The sequence below is a fragment of the Gopherus flavomarginatus genome, chromosome 2, assembly GCF_025201925.1.
Source record: "Gopherus flavomarginatus isolate rGopFla2 chromosome 2, rGopFla2.mat.asm, whole genome shotgun sequence".
Classification (NCBI taxonomy): domain Eukaryota; kingdom Metazoa; phylum Chordata; order Testudines; family Testudinidae; genus Gopherus; species Gopherus flavomarginatus.
The window spans coordinates 74,555,124-74,581,990 of NC_066618.1; the positions used below are offsets into that span (position 1 = coordinate 74,555,124).

The window sequence follows — 26,867 nt, forward strand, 5'->3', positions numbered from 1 at the left end:
TCACAAGCATGTGCAAATTATGGTGTGTGTGTGTGTGTGTGTGTGTGAGAGAGAGAAGATGGATGCTTTTTGTTCTCTTAATTGCTCATTCCATGACAGTGGAAGTAACTTCAGAACAGTTAACAGAGAAACATCGGCAATACCAATCTGCTCAAGTTTACTTGGCACAGTATCTTCTAAGGTTTTCATTTAACACATTGTGTTGTGTTTTTTTATTTTGGAAGGTCATTAGAATGTCATCTTAAAATTGCTGAATTGCTTATTGATCTCATAATCTGTGCTCATGGTTACTTTTTTAAATCCACATGATTTTATATTGCTTTCAAGAATTTTAAAGGCAAAAATAATTTTTTTAAAAATGGAAATTTGAGGGCTCTGATTATCCAGAAACCAAGCCTTTAAGTAAATTTTAGGGGTATCATTTGGAAATTTTCTAATTCTCCAGTTTAATTTCTTGCTATTATTTACTGGTTGATTCTAGTCTGATAGCCTTTTGGTTCTTTGAGACCCTCATCATACAGCTAACATAGCCTTCAATGTAGGGCTATGTTGCTGCCTGCTATTGTCTTGTTCTGAGGGTATGTCTACACTACGGTATAATTCCGATTTTACATAAACCGGTTTTGTAAAACAGATTATATGAAGTTGAGTGCACGTGGCCACACTAAGCACATTATTTCGGTGGTGTGCATCCATGTACCGAGGCTAGCGTCGATTTCTGGAGCGTTGCACTGTGGGTAGCTATCCTGTAGCCAGGGCTGGCTTTAGGCCGATGCAGCCAATTCCCTGCAATCGGGCCCCACGCCTAAGAGAGCTCCGCGCCGTAAGCGCCTTTAAAATTTTTTTTTACTTACCCCGGCTGCAGTCTGCTCCGGGGTCTTCCATGGCCCCGCTCCCCTGACCAAAGCGCCGGCTGGAGCGTGGCTGCCCCACAGCCCGGCTCTCCCAGCTGGAGCCCACGCCTTAGCACGGCAAGCCCCGCAGCACCGCAGTCCCTGCTGGAGCCCTGGCTGAAGCGGGGCAAGCCCCGCCACCCTGGCTGGAGCCCCAGCCAGAGCGGGGCAAGCCGACGCGCAACCCTGCTCTCCCGGCTGGAGCCCCGGACGGAGCAGGGCAAGCCGCCCCGCAACCCCACTGGAGCCCCGGCTGGAGTGGGGCAAGCCGCCCTGCAGCCCCGCTCTCCCGGCTGGAGCCCTGGTCGGAGCGGGGCAAACCGCCCCGCAGCTCCGCTCTCCCAGCTGGAGCTCTGGGCCCTTTAAATAGCCCCCAAAGCCCTGGGATAGTGGGGGGCTCTGGGGGTTATTTAAAGGGCTGGGGCTCCAGCTGCCTCTGCCACCCCGTCCTTTAAATAGCTACCAGAGCCCCCCCCCCCCGACCCCATATATTCTCCAAGGCTCCCACAGCTATTAAAAGGTCCAGGGGAAGGGTAGAAGTAGGGGAGCCCCAGGCCCTTTAAATAATCCCCAGAGCCCTGGGATAGCAGGAGCCTTGGGGGCTATTTAAAGGGCGGGGGCTCCAGCTGCCTCTGCTGCACCCCCTGCCCTGCCTGCACCAGCCCTGTCCCCCCTGCCTGCAGCCAGCTCTGCACCCCATGCCCACAGCCAGCCCCTGCCAAACCCCCTGCCCTGTCTCCAGCCAACTCCTGCCACACACCTCTGTGGCCCTGCTCAAAGCCAGCCAGCCCCACACACAGCCCTACCCGCACCAGCCCTGCACACCCTGCCCACACACAGCCCCACACCCCCTGCCTTGTCTCCAGCCAACCCCTGCCACACACCTCTGTGGCCCTGCTCAAAGCCAGCCAGCCAGCCCCACACACAGCCCTGCCTGCACCAGCCCTGCACACCCTGCCTGCCCTGCCTGCACCCACTGCCCTGTCTCCAGCCAATCCCTGCTGCACTCCCCTGCCTGAAGCCAGCCAGTTCCGCACTCCTCTGTCTCCAGCCCTCTCAACCCCTGCTGCACCCCTCTGCGGCCCTGCCTGAAGCCAGCCCACCCCACACCCCCCTGTCTCTAGCCAGCCCTGCACCCCTTGCCCTTCCTGCAGCCAGACCCTACCTCCAGTCAGCCCCATGTCCACTGCTGCCCTGCAGTTCCCAGGGCAGTAACCCTGCACACCTGCTTCAATGAGAGGGGCAGGGAGCAGCTGAGACCCACACATACACACCCGCAGGGAGTGGCAGGGACCCACACATGTGAAATGGCGGTCATTAATAAGCAATCAACAGCATATATGATGCAATGTACATAATATATAATTGTATTATTTATATAGTTATGGAAAGTAAATAATACATGGAAGAAATAAAAGGCTTTTTCTTTTTTAAACTTTTTTTTTTTTTTAGTCATCCCTGCCAGGACCCCGCCGAAAATGTTCGAATTGGGCCCCGCACTTCCTAAAGCCGGCCCTGCCTGTAGCTATCCCATAGTTCCCACAGTCTCTCCCGCCCATTGGAATTCTGGATTGAGATCCCAATGCAAAAACAGTGTCGCGGGTGATTCTGGGTAAATGTCATCACTCAATCCTTCCTCCGTGACAGCAATGGCAGACAATCATTTTGTGCCCTTTTGCCATGGATTGCCCTGGCAGACGCCATAGCATGGCAAACGTGGAGCCCATTTAGCCTTTTGTCACTGTCACCGTATGTGTACTGGATGCCGCTGACAGACGCGGTACTGCAGTGCTACACAGCAGCATTCATTTGCCTTTGCAAGGTTGCAGAGACGGTTACCAGCTATAGCACCATCTGCAATTGGAAATTGGCAATGATGTTTATCAATCCATTTTGCACCATTTGCAATTGGAAATTGACGATGACGGTTATCAGTCCTTTTGTACCGTCTGCTCCTGTGATGGGTGCTCCTGGATGACCTCGCTGAGGTTGGCCGGGGGCTCATGGACAAAAATGGGAATGACTCCCCAGGTCTCTCGCTTCTTTATGCTTTGTCTAAAAAATAGAGTCAGTCCTGCCTAGAATATGAGGCAAGTGTACTAGAGAACCAGAGAGCACAGCCGCTCCGGGTCAGAGCCCCAGAGATCCCGCAGAAATGATGATGCCATTCTAGGGGGTGCCCCTGCAACAACCCCACCCGTTGTTTCCCTCCTTCCCCAATCCTCCAGGGCTACCGTGGCAGTGTCCCCCCCATTTGTGTGATGAAGTAATAACGCAGGAATAAGAAACACTGACTTTTTAATGAGATAAAATGAGGGGGAGGCAGCCTCCTGCTGCTGTGATAGTCCGGTCAGTACAGATTCTTCATTAGACTTGAAAGGGGTGGGGGCTGATGGAGCTCAGCCCCCAGTTGCTATGATGAGGATGGTTTTAATCCTTTTGCCCTGTCGGCCGGGAATGACCAGGAGTCATTCCCATTGTTGCCCAGGCGCCCCCAGCCAACCTCACCGAGGCCAGCCAGGAGCACTCATGGGATGATGATGGTTTTCCACCATTTTGTACCATCTGCCATTGGGAAAGGAAGGGAAGGGGATGCTGCTGTTTAGCGCCGCAGCACCGCGTCTACCAGCAACATGCAGTAGACATACGGTGACATTGAAAAAAGGCGAGAAACTTTTTTTTCCCCCTTTTCTTTCACGGGGGGGGGGGGTGGTAAATTGACAAGATATACCCTGAACCACCTGGGACAATGTTTTTGACCCTTCAGGCATTGAGAGCTCAGCCAAGAATGCAAATGCTTTTCGGAGACTGTGGGATAGCTGGAGTCCTCAGTCCTCCCTCCTTCCCTCCCTCCGTGAGCGTCCATTTGATTCTTTGGCTTTCCGTTACGCTTGTCACGCAGCACTGTGTGGAGTCCCTGCTGTGGCCTCTCTCTGGAGATTTTTTTCAAATGCTTTGGCATTTTGTCTTCTGTAACGGAGCTCAGATAGAACAGATTTGTCTCCCCATAAAGCAATCAGATCCAGTATCTCCCATACAGTCCATGCTGATCAGCGCTCCACGCTGGGTAAACCGGAAATGAAATTCAAAAGTTCGTGTGGCTTTTCCTGTCTACTTGGCCAGTGCATCCGAGTTCAGATGGCTTTCCAGAGTGGTCACAATGGTGCAGGGATACCGCCCGGAGGCCAATACCGTCGAATTGCGGCCACACTAACCCTAATCTGACATGGCAATACTGATTTCAGCGCTACTCCCCTCGTCTGGGAGGAGTACAGAAATCGGTTTTAAGAGCCCTTTAAATTGATATAAAGGGCTTCGTTGTGTGGATGGGTGCAGCATTAAATCAGTTTAACGCTGCTAAATTTGGTGTAAACACGTAGTGTAGACCAGGCCTGAAGTGCTGCCCCCTTTTATACTTGTAGAATTGGCAACGGCTTCTCTTTCTTTCATATTTCTTCAGATTGGCAGAAGATCATACACAGGGACTGCCAAGGGAATTTATTCATTTTTTAATATTTGGTTTATGGCCTGATCTTCTTCCTGGGTGTAATCCCCGTGTTTGTTTAGTTACAGTTTCTGCTCTCCTGGTTTCTTTACTTCTAGATTCCTTATTTCAAAGATTATCATTATATACCTTGAGTTTGTTCATTCTTTTCTTATGCTTTAGCCTTCTTTTAATTAACATAATGATCTGACTATGATATAGGATCAGATCAGAAGGGGGGGAAGTACAAAGATGGCTTTAAGCCACCTTTTTGGCCCTTCCTCTTCATCCAAAACTGTGAGGGGACTGGTCCTGAGGTGCAATTAGCCTAGAGGCTATGTCAGCTCTGCACATGGGAGCGAGCCACCCAGCCCGAGGAGACAGACTTGCGTTAGCGTGCTCAAAATAGCAATGTGGATGTGCTGTGGCGGAGACTAGCCACCCCAGTTCAGACTCATGGGATTAGGTGAACTTGAGAGTCTGAGCTGCAGTGTCTGTACTGCTATCACTAAGTGGACTCTTTCTACTGGTGCTGGGAGACTCACTCCCAGAGCAGTGTAGACATACCCTGTTGTACTAATGTAGATGGAATATATGGGCTAAAGGTGTTAACATAACCCAGTCACTGTCCAACATTAAATAATATTAAACAAGGTCTGTGGTTGGTATACAGAGACCTCGACCTGATTAGCGCCATGGCAAACACACCATTAAAAATCCTTTTAACCTTTTATTAAAGACACAGAAAAGAAGGAAAAAAGAGTTAAAGGATTTGAAAAGTAAAGTATTAAGTAAGTCTTTCATTTTAACAACATTTCTCGTTCCCTTTCCCTTTAGTTGTACACAGTTTTTAAAAGGAAAAGCTCTCTTGTTTGACAGTGTCTTTGATGGTATCAAAAATGATAATAGCTTTTCATCCCACTGCCACTTGAGACCATTACTCCTTGTTCTGTCATCTGCTACCACTGAGAACAGTCTAGATCCAGCCTCCTTGGAACCTCCTTGCAGGTACAGCTCTACCTCAATATAACATTGTCCTTGGGAGCCAAAAAATCTTCCCACTTTATAGGTGAAACTGCGTTACATTGAACTTGCTTTGATCTGCCGGAGCGTGCAGCCCCGTCTCCTGGAACACTGCTTTACTGCATTATATCCAAATTCGTGTTATATTGGTTCGTGTTATATCTGGGTAGAGATGTAGTTGAAAGCAGCTATTAAATCCCCCCTCATTCTTCTCTTCTGCAGACTAAACAAACCCAGTTCCCTCAGCCTCTCCTCATAAGTCATGTGCTGCAACCCTCTAGTCATTTTTGTTGCCCTCCGCTGGACTCTTTCCAATTTTTCCACACCCTTCTTGTAATGTGGGGCCCAAAACTGGACACAGTACTCCCCACCAATGCAGAATAGAGGGGAATGATCACGTCCCTCAATCTGCTGGCAATGCCCCTACTTATACAGCTCAAAATGCCATTAGCCTTCTTGGCAACATGAGCACACTGTTGACTCATATCCAGCTTCTCATCCACTGTAACCCCTAGGTCCTTTTCTGCAGAACTGCTGCCTAGCCATTTGGTCCCTAGTCTGTAGCAGTGCATGGGATTCTTCCGTCCTAAGTGCAGGAATCTGCACTTGTCCTTGTTGAACCTCATCATATTTCTTTTGGCCCAATCCTCTAATTCAGTGGTTCTCAAACTGGAGTTTGTGAACCCCTGGGGGTTCATGAAATATTACAGGGTGCTCTTGGGGGGAAAAAATCCCTAATGGCGGACAGAGCTGTCCCTAGGGACCCCAGGCAGCACGGGGCCAGCGGCCCGGAGCCCCTGGACTTCCAAGAGCTAAGCATATCAAAGCAAGCAGATCTATCACACCGAGGAGATTTAAGCTTTGACTCCTTATAAGAAATGAAAACGGAGGTGGATATTTTTTGCTGTTTTTAAAATTAAATAGGCAGCTAGTATTGTTTTTAAAATTATGATGAAGAACACATTTAAGCTTTGTTGTAACGTGCGTTGTTTGCCTGGACTACTCAAGACCTGAATGCTTGTGTAGGAGAAACTCTTTGAGTTGATTTCTTAAATACCTTCATGCTGTTTCACATCTGATACTTCTTGATGAAACATAGGAGCGTTGCCTTGTAACAGGGTTATTCAAAGTGATACAAGGTACGAAAGTGAAATCTTGGAAGAATGTTGCTGTTTTCATAATGTAATAAAAATACGGTAATGATTAATAATAAAATGTAATAAGCATATCATAAAAACAAATTTTATTTTTCCAAGATCACTGCTTTTATAATTTATACTCAGGTAAAGGAGAAAATCCCTGGAAATACTCATTTTTAGGAGGGAGTTTGTGAGACTTGACATTTTAGTGAAAGGGGTTCACAGGTTGTTAAAGTTTCGGAACACTGCTCTAATTTGTCTGGGTCCCTCTGTATCCTGTCTCTACCCTCCAGCGTATCTACCACTCCTTCCAGTTTAGTGTTATCTGCAAACTTGCTGAGAGTGCAGTCCACGCCATCCTCCAGATCATTAATGAAGCTATTGAACAAAACCGGCCCCAGGACCGACCCTTGGGGCACTCCGCTTGATATCGGCTGCCAACTAGACATTGACCCGTTGATCACTACGTGTTGAGCCCAACAATTTGTAGCCTCCATTTGTTCTTCCTTTTGTTCTTATGTATTTTCTCCATAAAAACTGTTATCTTTAAGGCCCCAAAAAGGGAGTGATGGGTGGAGTAGCTCGTCCCCTCATTATTTTGATTTTCAGTTAGGGCTAATATCTATCTGACATACTAATTTTGGCTCATTAACTTCTCGCTTCACTTTTTAACAAGCATAATTAACAAGCAATTATTTAATAGGATCAACTAATTCAGTTATTCTGCCTCCCTTTTGTTCTTTTTCCCATCAATATTTGTAGTTATAGGTTATTATAACATCTTATGAACTTTTACATTCTTTTTACAGCTGAGTTCACAGTTGGGGTAAATTTGTAGGCCCAATTGTCACAACAACCCTTATTTGCTTTCAGTTGCACTGACTGGTATCAGTCGCCGTCATGGTGGCCAGGGATTGGGCTGATGTTACAGCTCCTGACCATGCTTCCTTTTCCCTCAGTCACGCTTTCTACAGTGGGGTCTATTACACTGGGCCTATGCCAATTCCCCCATGTTTGGAAATCGAAGTAGACTGTTCGATCTGCTTTCTGGAAGCTTTGTTATGCAATAGTCAGTTTTATATAGTCACTACTGTGTTCCTTGCTGAATATTCCCTTCAGGTTGGCGGGCTGATGGCTGCCTTACTGACTTTATCAGCACAGCTTCCCCAGGCTAATTATAATGATGCTTTTTCTGATTTTCTTCTCCTGTCAGTGAAGTAACTGATACGTGCTGTTCATTGCTTTTTTCAAATAGTCCCACTTTATAAATATTGTGCTAACTAGGCTTGTCATAACCTTAGTCCCAGATTTGGACCTTAGCGTCCAAAATATGGGGGTTAGCATGAAACCCTCCAAGCTTAGTTACCAGCTTGGACCTGGTACCTGCTGCCACCACCCAAAAAATTAGAGTGTTTTGGGGCACTCTGGTCCCTCTGAAAAACCTTCCCTGGGGACCCCAAGACCCAAATCCCTTGAGTCTCACAACAAAGGGAAATAATCCTTTTTCCCTTCCCCCCTCCAGATGCTCCTGGAGAGATACACAGACATAAGCTCTGTGAAACTACACAGAGTGACTCCCCCTCTCTGTTTCCAGTCCTGGAAGCAAAAAGTACTTTCCTATTCCCCCAGAGGGAATGCAAAGTCAGGCTAGCAATCCAACACACAGATCTCCCCTTGACTTCTTCCTCCCACCAATTCCCTGGTGAGTACAGACTCAATTTCCCTGAAGTAAAGAAAAACTCCAACAGGTCTTAAAAGAAAGCTTTATATAAAAAGAAAGAAAAATACATACAAATGTTCTCTCTGTATTAGATGATACAACACAGGGTCAATTGCTTAAAAGAATATTGAATAAACAGCCTTATTCAAAAAGAATACAAATCAAAGCACTCCAGCACTTATATTCATGCAAATACCAAAGAAAAGAAACCATATAACTTACTATCTGATCTCTTTGTCCTTACACTTAAAAACAGAAGATTAGAAAGTAGAACTACTTCTCCAAAGCTCAGAGAAAGCAGGCAGCCAGAAAAACAAAGACTCAGACACACAATTCCCTCCACCCAAAGTTGAAAAAATCCGGTTTCCTGATTGGTCCTCTGGTCAGGTGCTTCAGGTGAAAGAGACATTAACCCTTAGCTATCTGTTTATGACAAGGCTAGCAAGTGCTTAAACATAGACTGTACCTCATTATTCTTCCTGTCTCATTTTACTCGTATATGTTTTACCTTGTTTGCCTTCCTTCAAGAGAAGAGACCATGGCATGCATAGGTGAAATTTATCAATAACAGCTTTAAATGCATTCTTAAAAGATGGTCATGCCGAGTCCCCTAGTTTAACCAGACATGGAACTGTACAAGTCTTTACTGTAGCCTGTTCACTGTCTAATAAGATTCTGTAGCATTTGGAAGGGGCTTAGGTAGGCCTGAACATGACAGGATGAAGAAGGGAATGAGTGCCTTTCAAAATGAGATAATGCTCTCTAGACAAACTAGTTCTCATTTCTCTTCAGAGGGAAATATACTTACATAGTCATCAGTTTGGGACAATGCCTTTCTCACCACATATTCTGGAAAAAGTTAGATATTTATATGAACAAGAACAGCATCTGCAGTCACTAGCTAGGATGAAATTGCAAGGACTTTCCATAATTATGCATACACAGATCACCATCTGAAGTCAAGAAGACATTTTTCATGGTATGGTTTTGCAGACTTAAGTGCATTATGGGAGAACTTACGCATTTCCTGAAGCATCCACCATTGACCAGTATAAGAACTAGGTATTGATTAAGTGAACCGTTTGTTTCTTTCAGTTTGGTGTTTGTTCCTGTATCATGTAGGAGAAGTAGCTAAGCAAATATGTGAAATTGACCTTTTATGTCTAAAATGTATATTGGATCCTTCTGAAACCTGCTTCAGTGGCTAGCTATCACAGATACTTCCAGCTCAGAACCAGTCTTGAGAGTGGAACTGGCATTTGGGTTCATCTACCCTAGAAAAAAATTGTTTCAGGAGTTTGTCATTTTTCTAGGGTAGATGGACCTAAAGAATGCTGCTGAAAAGGGTTTAATTGCTGGGACAAAATCTTTTTCCACATTGTTACACAAAATGTGATTGAGACTGTGATGTTGCATTCCATATGTTTTATGGAAATATGTTTAATAAGGATGAATACGATGTAACTGGAATATGCTTCATGCAAAAGGTCTCTTGTAAGGTATTACAAATCTTATAATCTACTGAGTGTGTTCATCCTATGTATGAATGTGTCATTCTTATTTCTAGTTTTAAATACATGAAGTATTACTCTCAGGTACTATTGTAATTATGCAAAGTGTGGGCCATTATTGGTGGCTTAGGATTTTAATAGTTCTCATTAACGAGAATAATTAGTTGTAAATGACTCTGTTTACTTGTAAGCCTTCCTGTGTCCCTGTGAGTCAGGCCGGAAAGAATAGAGGCTTGTGGTCTCACAGGACATGTGACCATGTCACCTGGTACTCGAATCCATCTTAAATCTGGTGCTTTTCCTTTTAAAAGGAAGGGTGGGGACCTAGAGAGACAAAAGATTCCCGCCTTGTGCCAAAGCTATAAAAGGGGGTGGAACAAAACAAAGTGGAGGTGCAGTCATGAGAAAACCCCTAGTTACCACTTAAGCTGGAACTAACAAGAACTGTACCAAGGGAAAGGCTTGTGCCCAGACTAAGAAGGAATCTAGTCTGTGAAAGAAAGTTATTGGAACATCTCTGAGGGTGAGCTTTACCTGTATTCAGTTTCTTAAATGTATTAGGCTGAGACTTCAGTGTTTTTTGTTTTATTTAGCTTGGTAAGTTACTTTGTTCTGTCTGTTATTACTTGAAACCACTTAAATCCTACTTTTTATACTTAATAAAATCACTTTTGTTTATTAGTAAACCCAGAGTAAGTGATTAATTCCTGGGGGAGCAGACAGCTGTGTGTATCTCTCTATCAGTGTTATAGAAGGTGGACAATTTATGAGGTTGCCCTGTAGAATCATTATACAGAGTAAAACAGATTTATTTGGGGTTTGGATCCCAGTGGAAACTCGGTGTCTGGGCATAGGTGCTGACTTCTGCTACCGCTAGTGGGTGCTTGACCCCCCCCCTTTGTCCCCGGCCCTGCCCTGACTCCACCCCTTCCATGAGGCCCCACCCCTGCCATGCCCCGATTCCTACCCCTTCCTCAAAGTCTCCACCCCTCCCTGCCCCTAGTCTGACTCCTTTCCCATATCCCCGACCCCGCCTCTTCCCCTCCTCCTCCCGTGAGTGTGCCATGTTCCTGCTTCTCCCCCTCCCTCTTGGAGCCCCCAAACAGCTGTTTGGTGGTGGCAGGAAGAACTGGGAGGTAGGTGGAGGAGCAGGGATGCAGTGTGCTCAGATGTGGGGGGGGAGCGGAGGCAGCGAAGGACGTGGTCGAGGAGGGAGGGCAGCTTGGCTGCCTGTGGATACAGAACACCCACTAATTTTTCCCCCATGGGTGCTCCAGCCCCAGAGCACCCACAGAGTCAGGGCATATGTGTTTGGGTGCTGGAGGTAGGTGACTTTCTGAGTGGTTTTCAGTTAAAGCCTGTAGCTTTGAGGGCGTGGACCAGACCTGGGTCTCTGTTGTTGAGCCAGACACGCTAGTCTGCTGCAAGGCGGGGTTCTGGAGTCCCAGGCTGGCAGTGGAAAACGGGCTCAGAGAGAATCTCAGCACGTCAGGTGACAGCCTCAAGGGGGTCTCTGTGACCGAACCTGTCACAGAGACCTCATAGTCTCGACTTCTGTAGTGGTACTGAAAATGTTTGTCTCATCTACACTACAGTAATGAAACTGTCCTCTGAAGCAGTTGAGATGGGAACAGAAAACTCACTTATAATCACTGTTAATAATGGGCCATTTCTCCAGCACCTGAAAGAACCCTACTGATGTGACTGAACACAGTGAAAACCTGTTTTTAGAGTCTGTTTCATGAGTAATTGCTGAAGTGTCTGAAAATTTATCCTGGTAATTAGAGTTACACTTGTAAAACCTAGTTAGTGAGAGTTCAATTTGTATTAAAAGTTTACCTTGCTTAATATTTCTGCTCTTATGTCAAATTGCATATGAAATCTTGCTTATGTTTATTTATCTATTGAATATATTGCTTGTGGAAGATATGAGAGAGATGATTAGCCTATTATGGTCCACCTAAACCAGGGGTGGCCAACCTGTGGCTCTGGAGCCACATGCGATTCTTCTGAAGTTATTTTGCGTCTCCTTGTATAGGCACCGACTCCGGGCCTGGAGTTACAGCTTTCCAGTGTGACGGGAGGTGCTCACTACTCAACCCCTGGCTGTGCCACGGGCCCTACCCCCACTCCACTTGTTCCTGCCCCCTCCCCTGAGCCTTCGCTCCTCTTCCCCCCCCCCATGCCTCTTGCACCCCATGAAACAGCTGATTGGGAGGGAGAGGGAGGTGCTGATTGGTGGGTGGGAGGCGCTGGGAGCATGGTGGGAGATCTGGTGTTGGGGCTGCTCATGTATTACTGTGGCTCTTTGGCAACGTACATTGGTAAATTCGGGCACCTTCGTAGGCTCAGGTTGGTCACCCCTGATCTAAACCATAAGAAAGGGATACAGGAGAGAATCCGGAAAAGGTAGATATCACTGAATAGCTTACAAAGTAAAGGATGGTGGCAGCAAAACAATCAATTAAGCTCTTTTTGATCTTTGCCAGGATTCAAAGATCCCTAACAGCAAACCTGGGCAGCTGTTTTGGTTGGTTGGTGGGTTTTTTGTTCGTTTGTTTTTTATTGTGCTTCTCCCATTAAAACCAATTCTCATTCTGACCTATGTATTTTCTACTTCCAAGATTAGAAGCAACATACAAAGCCTGGAAGAAAGAGGTAATTGCTTTTTTCCCCATACTGAGCTCTTCTTGTATTTGCTTCACACAATTTTTTGTCAGGTCAGAGTTATAAAATTAATTTTTGACTTCAAGAGGAAAAAGAAGAGAAGTCAAATACGTTTTTAACATGAACCCAACCTATAAGTCTAAAAGTGCTGATTCACTTGCCCACACAGTATAATTAAGTAAGTTGTTAATCTGTTCAGGAGCAATACATTCAGTGATCTTGCTATCAGAAAGTAATGTATAGCTTAAAATGTTCATGCAGGCTCTCCTTAACTATTTTATTACTACGTAATTGTTAAGAAATAGTATTCATACTCAATGATCTATTAACTGTTTCTTATAACAGATACATCTATAACCAAAAATGTTTAGTGGACAGGTATGTTGTGTTAAAAAGATATTTGTAATGGAAGTCTTGAAGAGCTGAGAACGTCCATTCACATTTCAAGTCCTGTATTAAGAGAATATTACGGTGTGGGTATATTAGGCATATCATTAGATAATGAATCTGTTATGTAATTAAGTTCAGGCTCACACTGATTAATCATGACATTTCTATTATTCATTGAATCAGTGATCTCTCCGGAACTTTATCTCTCCTACCTCATTTGCTGTTGGCGTTTATTCATGATTTTTCTAACTGCCTAAGGGCTTAGTTCTGTAAGCTGCTGAAAATACTCCACTGTCATAGACTTTCATTTGGAAGCTTAGGGCACTTAGCACCTTCTAAGCATCTTTTGACATCTCTCTCAAGATTGCACTATGTAGTAGTGCTACTGATCACCTGCTTCCAAGGCAGACATGCACTTGTGCCATCAGCTAGGTAGGGTGGGGATTGACCACAACTGTCATCTCTCTCCTTTGCTGTTGATGCTCATCTAGAAACAGCCCGTGATGTCAGACTCCATTGCCCACTTGCTAAATTTTCAAAGAAGTACCTTTGTGCTTTCTCCCATGCTGCCCCATATCTTTGGGAGGTGCTCCCTGCAAACATCTGCAAAATGATCTCATTATCCACCTTCAGATCCTTCCTTAAATCTCTCCTTTGCCTAAATGCCTACAAAATCTTGACAACGGTGAGGCTGCTGGTGTACTGAGATCACTGGCTATTATGTTGATTACTTGTATCCCCCTCTCCATCTATATCTATCTGTTGTCTCTTGTGTTATATTTAGATTGTAAGCTCCTGAGGGCAGGGACCGCCACTTTGTTCTGTTAGTACAGTGCATAGCACAATGGGAACCTGGTACATGACTAGGGCTTCTAGACACTACGATAATACAAATAAATAATAATATGATGATTAGTGAACCCACCAGTGAAACCTGCACCCAAAGCTAAGGTTGCCAGTACCCTCCATGCAGAGACTGAAGGCCAGATTCTAATTTCTTGCACTGTGTTCTTGCTTCAGAAATGTACCCTGAATGTGTTACCCAGGCACTTTAAGAATTGTACAGCTCAGATAGTAAACCTTTTTTTTTTCTTTTAAGTGAATGTATAGCTTGTGAAAGCAGCCAGATTGATATATATGGAGACTACAGTCTGCTGGGCATAGAACTGGTAAAGCACAAACACATAGTGATGCAGACTTTTCTCTACTCTCTTGCCAGTTATCCTCAACTCCATTTTGAGGGCATCATCCCTAACCATAGGGGAAATGCAGTCTCTGTACCCACTCAGTCTTCTGCCTCTTCTAAGACTTTCAAAACATAATGATGGGTTTTGTGATATGCACCTCTGTCTGCAAGGAACTGAACTAAAATCATTAACTTATTTCATGTACACTAACCTCTGAACAGTCAGTTGGTAATGACATTTGCACACTACTAGCCTGAACTAGATTCCGACCTGTACTTGGAGGCTCAATATCTCCTCACCAATATTTTTAAACATCTGTGGATGGCTTCTAGCTATTCCCAAGCAGAGTGGGGAGAAAGTTCATGGAAATGTTCCCTCTCTGTGTGCACAGGCTCAGAGGGCAGCTAGAATCCAGATGTTTGTGCCCTCAAACCTGGAGTATAGGAGAGTTACAGAGTTACACAAAGCACCACACACACTGGAGGGATTGTGGTTGGACAGGGACATGGCTAGGGCCTTGGCGCTGTGTATCAGCTTGGGGTCTGAGTCTGGTGAAGGATGGAGTGTAAGCTTCACCCTTTGTCAGTAGAGTCCCTCCGCAGACATTCTGCCTGTGCTAGCTCTTCATAAGCACAATGTCTGTGGTCACTACAACTGTTGCAATAAAATCTGTACTGCTCCCGCCAATGCACCTGAGGGCCTAAAAGCCACAATCGTTTAAGAAGGATAAATTCCCCTTCCCTTTTGTCCTATTTTCCTTGCTCTTTTTGATTAAAGTAAATATCTCACTTTGTGGGGGGACAGTGAACTCTGTTTGCTCTTCCCTACTGAATTCAGGTTCTGAGTTTTAGCTACATGTGGTGGTTCTCTCACCAGTACTACTCACAAGATAGAATTTGTAAAGATGTGATAGTATATATAGTTTATAAGAATATTAATGACAGAAAAGAAAAGTGAAGCCACAAAATCTGTCTTTGGATATGGATAATATGAGTATACGGTGTGTTTGCTATAAAATACTCACATCATGAGGCTGGAACTGTGTTCAATAAAACTTTTCTCCATTGAGCTAACTTTAAAAAAAAAATATGGCAATTTTAGAACAATGGTAAATATCCATTTTTGTCAGTGGGGAAAATAGGCCAGATTCATTAATGAACATATCTTTTCTATCTACCAATATATCTAATTTTCTGCCTTTTTTTTGGAAACTCATAATGTATCTTTTAAAATGGGAAGAGCATTTCAGTTATCACTTGGAAATCCGGTAAAAAAATAAGCTTATTAACTATGCTACCTTCTTAATGGATTCTCTCAGACCTTTTTTTGTTGCTTTATTTTAAGTTCTAGTCTTCTCTGAAAAATGACTGTAAAAATCGCATTGTGGGATTCTTTGTTTTTGTGCAGCATTAATTTACACATAAAAGGATAGTTTTTCTAAATGTCAGCTGCAGACTCGGACTGGACTAAAAAGTCAAGCTGGGTCCTTTAGGTTTTATTGAAGGCTAATAGGCTGCACAGCTGTAACTGAAGGTCTATTTAGAAGACAGTAGAGTTGTCCAAGCAAAACTGAAGGCATAATTTGGTCTTCAACATCTCTATTACTGGTGGTGGTAATGTGTGAGGAGGAAAGAACCTGGCTTGACATTTGGAGCACAAGGCTGTTCTTTCAGGGCTATCAGTTATAGGAGGAAACCCACTCTCTCTCTTTTTTTTTTTTTTAAAAACTAGAGAAATTGGATATGGAATCAGTGAGCCATGATAAACATGGAACTTCATGTAGAACTTTTTAGAGTACCATGTCTAAAATTAGCAACAGCAAAGCATCTGGTTGTTTTTCAAGTTTTTTTAAAGTGTGTCTAGAATCAAATGGTTTAATTTTTTAAACCACTAAATCAGTGATTAAACCAATTCTTTCTAAATCAGGTGAGTTAGTAGGGCATTGTGAATTTCATGAAGATTTTATGGAAACAAACGTATTGTCAGTAATTGAGCATATAAGCTTCAGCAATAAGAAACTCCACTCATATCTGAGTAACAATCTAACAATCTCCACATCAGTAAGAACAAATAAAAGCGGTGGGCCAGATCCTTTGAAGTCAGTGGTGCTACACCAGTTTACATCAGCTTAGGATCCACCTCTTCAGTAAAAACAGGTTGGGGGGAGGAGAGTATTCTAGTCATTCCTGAAAAGGAAAAAAAAAAAACAGAACTGATGGAGAGAAGTCCCATGATCCTCATGTAAGTATGATCCATATAAATTCTATGTCTATCACATGTATAGTATCAAGTATCCTTTGCATGTGGCATGACTTAAGTACAATACATCTTAGACTTAGTGCTTTGTGTTTTAACGTTTTCATCTCTAATAACCTTGTGGGTATCTTTCTAGTATTGGGTGAAAGGGCCCTGAATAAGTTCATAATCTGAATTGTCTTACCTTGGATATCACTATGTTTATGCTTTTCACCTATGTGCAACATCTGCTGAAAGGTTTCTGAGATTGAAGTGGATGCTGCCATCTTCCATTTCCTTGGAGAGAATATTGGGGGCAGGATAAGAAGATACGCTAGCTTTTCCTGTGACCTCATTCAACTTGTTCCTTTAGGTGGAAAATATTTTGGTTTATTTGGAACAAAAAGAGCCTTAATTTTCATAATTACGACTGCTCTTAAGGCCAAATTCTGCACTCACTGAGGTCAGTGGCGAGTAATTTGCATTTCATGGATAAAACAAAGGCAAAATCAGACCCAGGGGGCTAGGTTTGTCCCAGAACACCAGCACAGCACCTGGCGCAGTTCCCTGCTGGTAGAGGACCCATCAGAAGATGTGAAAGTGGTCAAAAGATCCCTTATATCATGGCAGACAGTGAAACGGGTTAGCCAGGAAAGGTGTGGGGTTAGGGAGTGCACTTTGTTTGGCACCTCCCAACTGTGACTTTCACCTTCAGAGCTCCTCTGGAGCTCCAGTAGAAGATAAAGCTGCTTCTTCAGGCCAGCCCACCGGAAGCCTACTTTTTTTTTACTCCTCTCTTTCAATTAATTTTAATTAACCTTGCCCCAGCAATTTAGGTGCTCATCACCTAAGGAACTAGCAAGTTTGAGACAAGACCAAAATGAGTGTTTCAGTACACTCCTGATTCTAGGCTGCCTCTAATGTACGCTGTGAATTTTCATTTGTGATTGTTCTAGTTTATCAGTTGTTAGATTTAACTACTTATTACTTTGTAGAGGATCTCAACTAGGGTGACCAGATGTCCCGATTTTATAGGGACAATCCTGATTTTTGGGTCTTTTTCTTATATAGGCTCCTATTACCTGCCCACCCCGTCCCAGTTTTTCACACATGCTGTCTGGTCACCCTAATCTCAACAGATTTGAGATGATCATTGGTAATTTTTGAAATCACAGCTATGTTACCAGTTCACATTGTAGTTTTGGCCTGTACAACCTATCCCCTGGCAACAAGTTCCACAAGTTGACACTGCATTGTGTGAAGAAGTGCTTTCTTTTGTTTGTTTTAAACCTGCTGCCTATTAATTTCATAGTGACCTCTAGTTCTTCTGTTATATGCAGAGATCACTTTCTTATTCACTTTCACTTTTGCCATACCATTCATTACTTTATAGATCTCTTTCATATTCCCTCCCGGTTGTCTGTTTTCTAAACTGAACAGTCTCAGTCTTTTTAATCTCTCCTCAGATGAAAGCTGTTCCATACCCCTAACCATTTTCATTGCCCTTCTTTGTCTTTTTTCCAATTCTAATGTTCTTTTCTGAGATGGGGAGACCAGAACAGCATGCAGTGTTCAAGGTGTGAGCATACCATAGATGTATATGGAGGTATTATGATGTTTTCTGTTTTATTATCTATCTTTTTCCTGGTTTTTAACATTCTGTCAGCTTTTTTGACTGCCACGGCGCATTTAGCAAATGTTTTCAGAGAACTATCCACAATGACTCCAAGATCTCTTTCTTGAGTGGTAATAGCTAATTTAGACCTCCATCAATTTGTATATATGGTTGGGATTATTTTTTTCAATGTGCATTGCTTTGCACTTAATATCCTGTGTAGCTTGCAAGACGTTGTGGATACAGGCAGTAAAAGCAATTGGAGGCTCACCTGGGCTTTGCAGAAAGGGTGCAGGTGGGTTCAGAGGCAGAAGATCCATCCTCGTCACCAAAATGTTGTATCAACCAGGCAAGGTACGAACAAACTTCAACAGGACTTTATTTTTAAAGTGAAAACCTCTTTACCAAGCTGCTGCTGCACCCTCTTAACTCTCACTCTGCCTCCTCAACTCCTCCCCCCCTCCTTCCTGTTTCTGGTCCTTTCAGACTCCCAACAGCCAGTGCTCCCAGTTCTAGTAATCACAAGCAACTTCTCAACACCACACTCTGGTCTGGGAATCGCTCTCAGATCCTGTGCAGTGAAGACTGATGTATATAATCCATTTAGCTTTTCTGCAATGGCCTGGTCTTCTTTGAGTGCTCTTTTAGCACCTCAAAATGACTAGTGCCCCAACGATCATTTGTCAGGCTTCTTGCTTCTGATGTATTTTAACAATTTTTTGCTGTTAGTTTTTGTGTTCGGAGCTAGTTGTTCTTTAAATGATTTATTGGTCTGCCATATTATACTTTTCTTATTATACTTGAGTTTATATTCCCTTCTATTTTTCTTACTAGGATTTGAATTCCAACCTTTAAAGGATGCCTTTTTCCCCTAATTGCCCCTTTTACTCTTATGTTTAGCCATGGTTGCATTTTTTGATCCTTGTACTGTTTTTCTTTTTTATTGCAGGTATTCATTTAGTTTAAGCCTTTATTATGGTGTTTTAAAATGGTCTGCCTTCAATTTGCAGGCATTTCACCCTTGTAACTGTTCCTTTTAATTTCTATTTAACTACTTTCCTTGTTTTTGTTTAGTTCCCCTTTTGAAATTAAATGCTGCTTTGACATTTTTCCCCCAACAAGGATGATAAATTTAATTACCTTATGGTTGCTCTTCCGGAGTGGTTCCACTATATTCGCCTCTTGGACTACATTTTGTGTGCTTCACTTAGGACTAAATAAAGAATTGTTTCTCCCCTTGGGTGCCAGGACTAGCTGCTCCAGGAAGCAGTCATTAATGGTGGCTAGAAATGTTATCTATGCATCCCTTCCTGAGATGACATGTTCCCAGCTAATATGAGGATAGCTGATATCCCCCATTATTATGTTTTCTGCCTTTGTAGCCTCTATAATGTCCCTGAGCACTTAACAGTCAGTCACCATCCTGGTCAGGTGGTCAGAAGTATATTCCTACAGCTCTACTCTTATTGTTTAAGCATAGAAATTCTGTGGTATAGTTTGATTCATATAAGATTTTTACTTTATTTGACTCTATGCTTTTGTTCACATTTTTTCACAGTGCCACTCCCCCAGCAATGTGACCTGCTCTGTCATTCATATATATTTTGTACCCTGGTATTACTGGTCCCATTGATTATCCTCATACCACCAAGTTTCTGTGATGGACCTATTATGTCAATGTCCTCATTTAATGCCAGGCTGTTTAGTTCACCCATCTTAGTATTTAGACTTGTAGCATTTGTATAGAAGAGAATGGAGAGAAAAAGGTACAGCTGAGTACTGTCATCCCTAGCTAGTCATTAAATCTTAAAAAATACCATTCACTGAGATTGTTGATTGTTGCTTTTATTAGCTGATAATGAATAAAACAAATATGTGGAAAATTCTTTGTATGAATAAAGTAATAAGAATTAATAAGTTTAGGACATTTCTAAGGCATTCATGTCCTTTACATCAGTCAGCTACTTGGATTAAATGCTTTCTCTTTATTATTATTTGTTTATTTGTATTTCTGTAGCACCAATAGGCTCCAATCAGAGATCATCACTCCATAATGCTAGACGCTGTGCAGAATACTTAAAAAGTCAGGACGTGTACAAAGTAGGTTACAAAAGAACATAACTGGTGGATGAAATGGGCTAATGAGGGGTTAAGCGGTGAGGGAAGAGGTGTGGAGGATGTAAAGTTAAAAACAAGCATATCTTAGCACAGAGGTGGGCAAACTACGGGTCCTCCTTGGACCTTGAGCTCCCGGCGGAGGAGGCTAGCCCCCTCTCCCTCCTCTGCTGTCCCTGCTCCCCTGCAGCCACGCCGCCATGCGGGCAAAGTGCGGGGCTGCGTGTCTGATTCCTGCCGGGTGGTGTGGCAGCCAGACATGCTGCTCTGAGCAGCATGATAAAGGGGCTGGGAACAGGGGGCTTGATAAGTGGCAGGGGGTTCTGGGGATGGGGAGCAGGGGGTGTTAGATGGGGCAGAGGTTTGGGGGGCAGTCAGGGGATGGGGAACGGGGGTGCGAGAGTTGGATAGGCGTGGGAGTCCTGGGGGGCCTGTCAGGGGGCAGGGGTGTGGATAGGGGTGGGCAGTCAGGGGACAGGGAGCAGGGAGGGTTGGATAGAGAGTGGGATCCAACGGGGAGGATAAGGGCGGGGGGGTCTCAGGAGGGGGCAGTTAGGGGACAAGGAGAAGGGGGGTTGGGTGGGTTGGAGGTTCTGAGGGGAGCGGTAAGGGGGCGGGAAGTGGGAGGGGTTGGAAAGGAGGTGGGGGCCAGGCTGTTTGGGGAAGCACAGCCTTCCCTACCCGGCCCTCCATATAGTTTTGCAACCCCAGTATGGCCCTCGGGCCAAAAAGTTTGCCCACCCCTGTCTTAGCACATTGAGTAGTAGTCATAACGAGCCTCCTGTATAACCTTTGTCAGCAATGTCAAGAGTACATTGAGCTTAGAATAACAATCACATTATTTCTCAAGTTGCAATTTGTACGGTTGTGACCACTCTGGCCAGAGTCACTATAGAGTAAAGTTCAGGGGGCAGAAAGGTAGAAACATTTGCTGCTATTCTGCACCGTGATGCTTTTCAGTGTTCTTAGAGTTCAGCATGGCATTTGTGAACCTGTTTGCTTGGGTGGACTCCAGCTCTCTTAGAAATGTGTCACTCACCTCTTCCTTTCCTGTACACTACTCTCAGGATCTTAGAAATGGAGACACAGCAGGAATCCTTTTGGAGAGCTATGTAAGTGGCCTTGCTCACAGACTATTCCCATTATAATTAATATTCTGCATTCGTTAAACAGTAGTCAGGTAACATCATCTTAGAAATTTGGTGCCATGCATTTGTTGTCTGACAAATTATTTTTCATTGGATTGATAACTATCAAATGCTTCACAGTTCATAAAGTTAATTCTTGCACTTTCATAAATGATATTAACTCATGTTATGGAAAAGACTGATTTAGCTGTACATCCAGGTATATACTGGCAATCAATTTCTGCTTTGTTTTCCCACCAGGATATATTGAATACTCATTTCAATGTAGGCTAATAAATGCATTGTCCTCCTCACCAGGGCCTGAGGCTCAGGCAATGACAATACTTAATGTTGCTGTGAAATCAGCAACTGAGATGCCTGCAGGCCACTTGAAACAGCTTGAGGGGGGAGTTTTATTGCTGTTGGGCATTCTTGTAGTAAGGATTCCAGGTTTACTTGTTAGTAAAAAGTTGCAGTGTATGAGCAGTAGGTTGTTTATGGTACACGGTACGCCTCACAGGAAGGAGTGAAGAAACAGTCATTTTAATAATTAAGAAATACGTGGCAGGAAGGGACAAGTTCATGGTGAAACTGTGTGTGTTAGTGTCCACTGCTTATAGGGTTCTCTTTCTTTGGCATCCTCCTGTTTCTGTGAGGGGTGAGGTGCTTTGTGAAGAGTGGGGTGTATTCTCAGAATCAGCACGTTCCCCATTTTTGGAGAATGTTTTTGCACTGTTGAATTTAATTTGAGCCCAAATACTGCTGTGATGGAAATTATCTGTATAGGTTTTAATTCTACAAATGGTGAGACAAAAAAATGAAGGAACATAAATCTCTCCTACCTGTTATGTGGTGGGGAAATGGGTCTGCCCTGACTTCTGGGTGGGCAGGGAAGGTCAAGGTAGCCGGTTTTCCCTTAGTAATGTGCGGGCCTGTGTCAACTCTTCATGCTCCAAGCTGGAGCTGGGCAAGCAGGCTCTGGTGGGGAGAGGAGGGCTGCAGTTACTCAGTGCAGTAGTAGCTTGTGCACCTCCTCATGTGCCACTGGAATAGCTGGCAGAGACCATGGGGTTGTTAACTAACCTCAGGGCCAGCTCCAGGCACCAGCCGAGCAAGCTCGTGCTTGGGGCAGCAGATTCTGTGGGGCGGCATTCTGCCCAATCCTAGGGTGGGCACGGCTGCCTTTTATTTATTTATTTATTTTGGTTTGCTGAGCTGGCCACCCTGTAGGGAGTGGCGGCACAGAGGAGGGGAGCACCTTGCTGGGAGCGGGCTGTGCACTCCGTCTGCCCCAGCCAGAGCCAGGTCTGCAGCAAGCCCTGGCCGCTCCACTTTTCTTTCTCCTCCTCGCTCCCTCCCCTTCCCCTCCACTAGCCAGGGCACGTCTGCAGTGCAGGGAGTCACCCTGCACCCTGGCTCCGGCTGCCCTGCTTTTTCCCCCCCGCCCCCTTGCTTTGCTGCTCCGGCTGCTCCACAGTTTTTTTGTTTTTGTTTTTGTTTTTGTTTTTTTTGCACTTGGGGCAGCAAAAATGCCAGAGCTGGCCCTGACTAATCTAGTGGAGAAGAGATCCTCTTGCAGCAGCTCTCACCACCACAGGTATGGCGGCAGACCCACACTATGGAGCTGCCAACGTTAGCACTTCCCTGTTCTATCTTAGGGTATGGCTACACTTGAAACTTCAAAGCGCTGCCGTGGCCCAGCTCTCCCAGCACTGCACGTACTTCACATCCTGATGGGGTTTAGCTTGCAGCGCTGGGAGCCATGCTCCCAGCGCTGCGGCACTGTTTACACTGACACTTTACAGTACTGTATCTTGCAGCGCTCGGGGGTGTTTTTTTCACACCCCTGAGCGAGAAAGTTGCAGCGCTGTAAAGCGCCAGTGTAGCCAAGGCCTTAGCCTCAGAAACCGCTCAACATTGTAATCAGCACTAAGCTCTTCTGGGCAGGCTAATGAAACACATTTTTTTTGCAGCCCGTAAGTGTTTTCTGCCCTCCATGATAACAGCATTGTGCACAGGACTGACCTAAGGTTTTTAGGGAGGTTTAGCAAGATGATTCTCAAGGATACACCCCAAACATAATAGACTTATTTTACATAAAGTGTTTGTGTTTGTCTGGTCATTTAGGTTCTGCCAAGCCTCTCTTTGAAGACTGAGAGCCCAGCTACTGCTTTCTTCAGCCTTAGTGTTTTTTTAGGGGGAGGGGTTTTTTTTTTCCCCTTCATTTTACATTTTCATGGCTAGCATAGCAAGAAAAAGGGATAGAATTCTTTTTTTCTTTTAATGAAAACTGAGATTCCTGTTCATGGAGCCCAAATGCCAGCTCTGTTAACAAGCGGCTTGTGCAAGCCCTTTCCCAGCTCACCAGTGCAAAAGTGAATGTGTTTAATTGTCTTGCAGATATATTCTGCAGGAGGCTACTGTGGAATTCTTCAGAAGTTCCAGTATTCTACTGAAGCAGCAATGGAATGCTCCATATGTAATATACCTGATACACAAAGCAATACCGGAAGGCGTGTTTTGTCCTGATGTAACTGCAGCAGAAAAGTGGTTAACTAAAACTCCATATGTGTTGGGTTAAAAATATTCAGTAATCTAGAGAGTCAATGCTGTGGTGAGCTGCCGGAAAGTGTGATTAGTTTATGGATTCTGCAGGATGCATAACTGCAGGCAGAAGAGATTGCAATATAGATATCCTCTGTTCTCCATGGAATCTCACAAATCCCTCCCTATAGAGATTTCAGTTTTCATTGGACTCCCCTGCATGTTAAATATGATGTATATGTAAATATAACTCAGAAGGCTTGAAAATGTCTGAGCTGCTAAAAGACTAGAAAGTGTGTGAATAAAAACAAATGGGTTGGAATGGTTAGCAATTCATGATTTAGCATAATGCGGCGGGGAGGAAATAATGAAGTGGTCTGTGACTCCTTATAGGTCAACATATCATAGTCCGCATTTGTGTTTCTGTTAAAGTAATATGCTTCTGCATATTTCCATCTTTTCCCCTCTGAAGATGGCTTAAGAGAGATTAATCATTTTCTTATCTTCCGTTGGGATATAGTATACCTCGAGTGAGTTTTTGTTTATTGCACAGACATGGTCTCTTTTGTATTTGCTTTATTGCTGTTTTCTGTATGTTACTTATATACAATAAATCTTTTTAGGCAGAAAATGGAAGATGAAATTTATTTCTTTAGAACTCTCCAGAAATATCTAGCAACATTTCGTGAACTGGAAGACTCAAAACATTCAGAAGCAAAAAAGGAATCGAGGGGGGAAATACACACAGGAAATATGGATTTCCGGGGGGAGGGATAGCTCAGGGGTTTGAGCATTGGCCTACTAAACCCAGGGTTGTGAGTTCAATCCCTGAGGGGGCCATTAAGGGAACTGGGTTAAAAATCTGGGGATTGGTCCTGCTTGGAGCAGGGGGTTGGACTAGATGACCTCCTGAGGTCCCTTCCAACCCTAATAGTCTATGATTCTATGATTTGTACTGTGCCTTCCAGCAATATTTGTTTCCGTTGTTTTATAATGAGTGTATTCATTCAGAAAAATGTTTCCTCAAGGAAATTCTCTAATTTGGACTTACAATAGGAAGTATTTCATTTTGAGGTCATTAACTACAAAAATATTGGCCGTATTTGTCACTGTTGCTGGTGTTGAACTGTAAATCCAGTTAATGTGCCTTCTATTGTACTTTAATTACATTTTACGGCTGTTATTTTAGTAAGTCTGTGATAAAAACAAACTACTGTTTCTTGTAATAATTGTCTGATATTGAACCCAAACCTCTGCAGTTCAGAACTGTTGTGGTCTATCATTTTAAAAATGTGCTGCAATTTTAGTGTTAAACTGAGATTAATGCTAATAGAAGTTAGATGAGTAAATCCCCTGCGCGCTGATAGGATAATAGGCCATTGTGCAATACTTTTCAGTTAGATTACGTTTATTTCCTTTGAAATGAACTAATTTGTTTTGTATTGTACGATCTAAGGAACCTTTTTCTTCTCTCCTTAGGTGTATTTTTAAGACGAATACTGACGATGAGGAAGTCCACTTATTAGTCCACTTTTGCTAATTCTGCTGAAGAAAATGAAGCTACGCTTTGGCTGTACAGAATCTTTTACCACCACTGTTGGGTAAATGAGAAGTGGTCGTGTGATTATGCTGACATCCCAGCATGCATTTGGTAGACCTGTGGTTAACTCGTTCCCTCTCCATGTGTCTGTTCTTACAAAGTTTTGTCCTCATGATACTGTGCTTTCATTCTGCCAGTATGTGCCCAAAAGGCTGCCTTTGTTCTCATTCTGGAGGTTTAAATGTCAGTTGTAGCAATGCAAATCTCAAGGAAATACCCAGAGATCTTCCTCCTGAAACAGTCTTACTTTATTTGGACTCCAATCAGATAACATCCATCCCAAATGAAATTTTTAAGGACTTGCATCAACTGAGAGTCCTCAATTTATCCAAAAATGGTATTGAATTTATAGATGAACATGCCTTTAAAGGAGTGGCAGAAACCTTGCAGACTTTGGACTTGTCTGACAACCGGATTCAAAGTGTGCACAAAAATGCTTTCAATAACTTAAAAGCCAGAGCCAGAATTGCAAACAATCCTTGGCACTGTGACTGTACTCTACAGCAGGTCCTGAGGAGCATGGCATCCAACCATGAAACTGCCAACAACGTCATCTGTAAGACTTCTGTGTTAGATGAACATGCTGGGAGACCATTCCTCAATGCTGCCAATGATGCAGATCTTTGTAACCTTCCTAAAAAGACTACTGATTATGCCATGCTAGTCACCATGTTTGGCTGGTTCACCATGGTGATATCCTATGTAGTTTATTATGTGCGGCAAAATCAAGAGGATGCAAGAAGGCACCTTGAGTACTTGAAATCCCTGCCAAGCAGGCAGAAGAAACCAGAAGAAGCTGATGACATTAGCACTGTGGTATAGTATCCTGAATACAACTGACTTTGAGATGGAAATTAGATTTGGATGGCACTAAAACCAGAGGTTTACAATGAATGTTATAAGTAAACATTTAAGACTTTTTTTTTTCAGTTTAACTGAATTATGCCATTGTTGATCTTTCTAACAAAGGTTTTTGTTTGGGTGGTATACGTTAATTGTTTCTCTGGTGGTATTCTAAAGCAAGTAAACTAGTATGTAAACATTAGTTAGACCCATTTAATAACAAAATTTATTTTTTTAATTTAAAACCGAATAAAAGCTTAACTTTGAACCATGTTAAACAGAGTAATTTATTGATCAGAAATCTGTCTAGTGACTAAACCTGTTTGGTTTGTGAATATTAATGAGATTAAAAATAGTAGTAATCCCATGGGTCATAACACTCATAAAGTCCCGGGAACTCCAGTTCACAGCCAGGGGCTGCTCCTGATTTACTTGGACGAAATCAAATGAAGAGCTGATGAATAGTAGCCCTTTTGTTGTTTGCCTTTCAAAAGGAAAGGGGAGTGGAGGTTGGGAGAGCAGGTAGGCAGTAAGTTCCCGTGGGCTTAAGAAACAGAAGATATGGTGGAGCTCTGAATAGCACTTCAACTGAGCTAAGGAGCAGCAGCCATGAGGAAGCCTGTACTTCAGGATGCCACAGCCAATTGGACAGATATGTAAGTACCAATGAGATATGGAAAAAATAGTGTCAAACCAAACCTTAAGGATTGATAAAATGAATTTAAATGTAAGCAGGAATACAGTCTGAAAAACCATGCGCTTATAAACCTGTAA

The 26,867-nt window shown here is 43.6% G+C and overlaps 1 protein-coding gene across 9 annotated transcripts in view; it reads left to right on the forward strand.

The window, feature by feature from the left end:
• Window positions 1-26,345, forward strand: part of LRRC3B (leucine rich repeat containing 3B) — a 69,068-nt gene extending 42,723 nt beyond the window's left edge. For 8 of the 9 annotated variants that reach the window (XM_050938537.1, XM_050938532.1, XM_050938531.1 and 5 more), the window contains one exon: window positions 25,130-26,345. In XM_050938537.1, coding sequence (XP_050794494.1) covers window positions 25,293-26,072 — 780 coding nt within the window. In that variant the 5' untranslated portion in view covers window positions 25,130-25,292 and the 3' untranslated portion in view covers window positions 26,073-26,345. Of the gene's footprint in view, window positions 1-12,394; window positions 12,429-25,129 lie in introns of all 9 variants that reach the window. The other variant, XM_050938533.1, reaches the window with a different exon arrangement.
• Window positions 26,346-26,867: the final 522 nt, after the last annotated feature.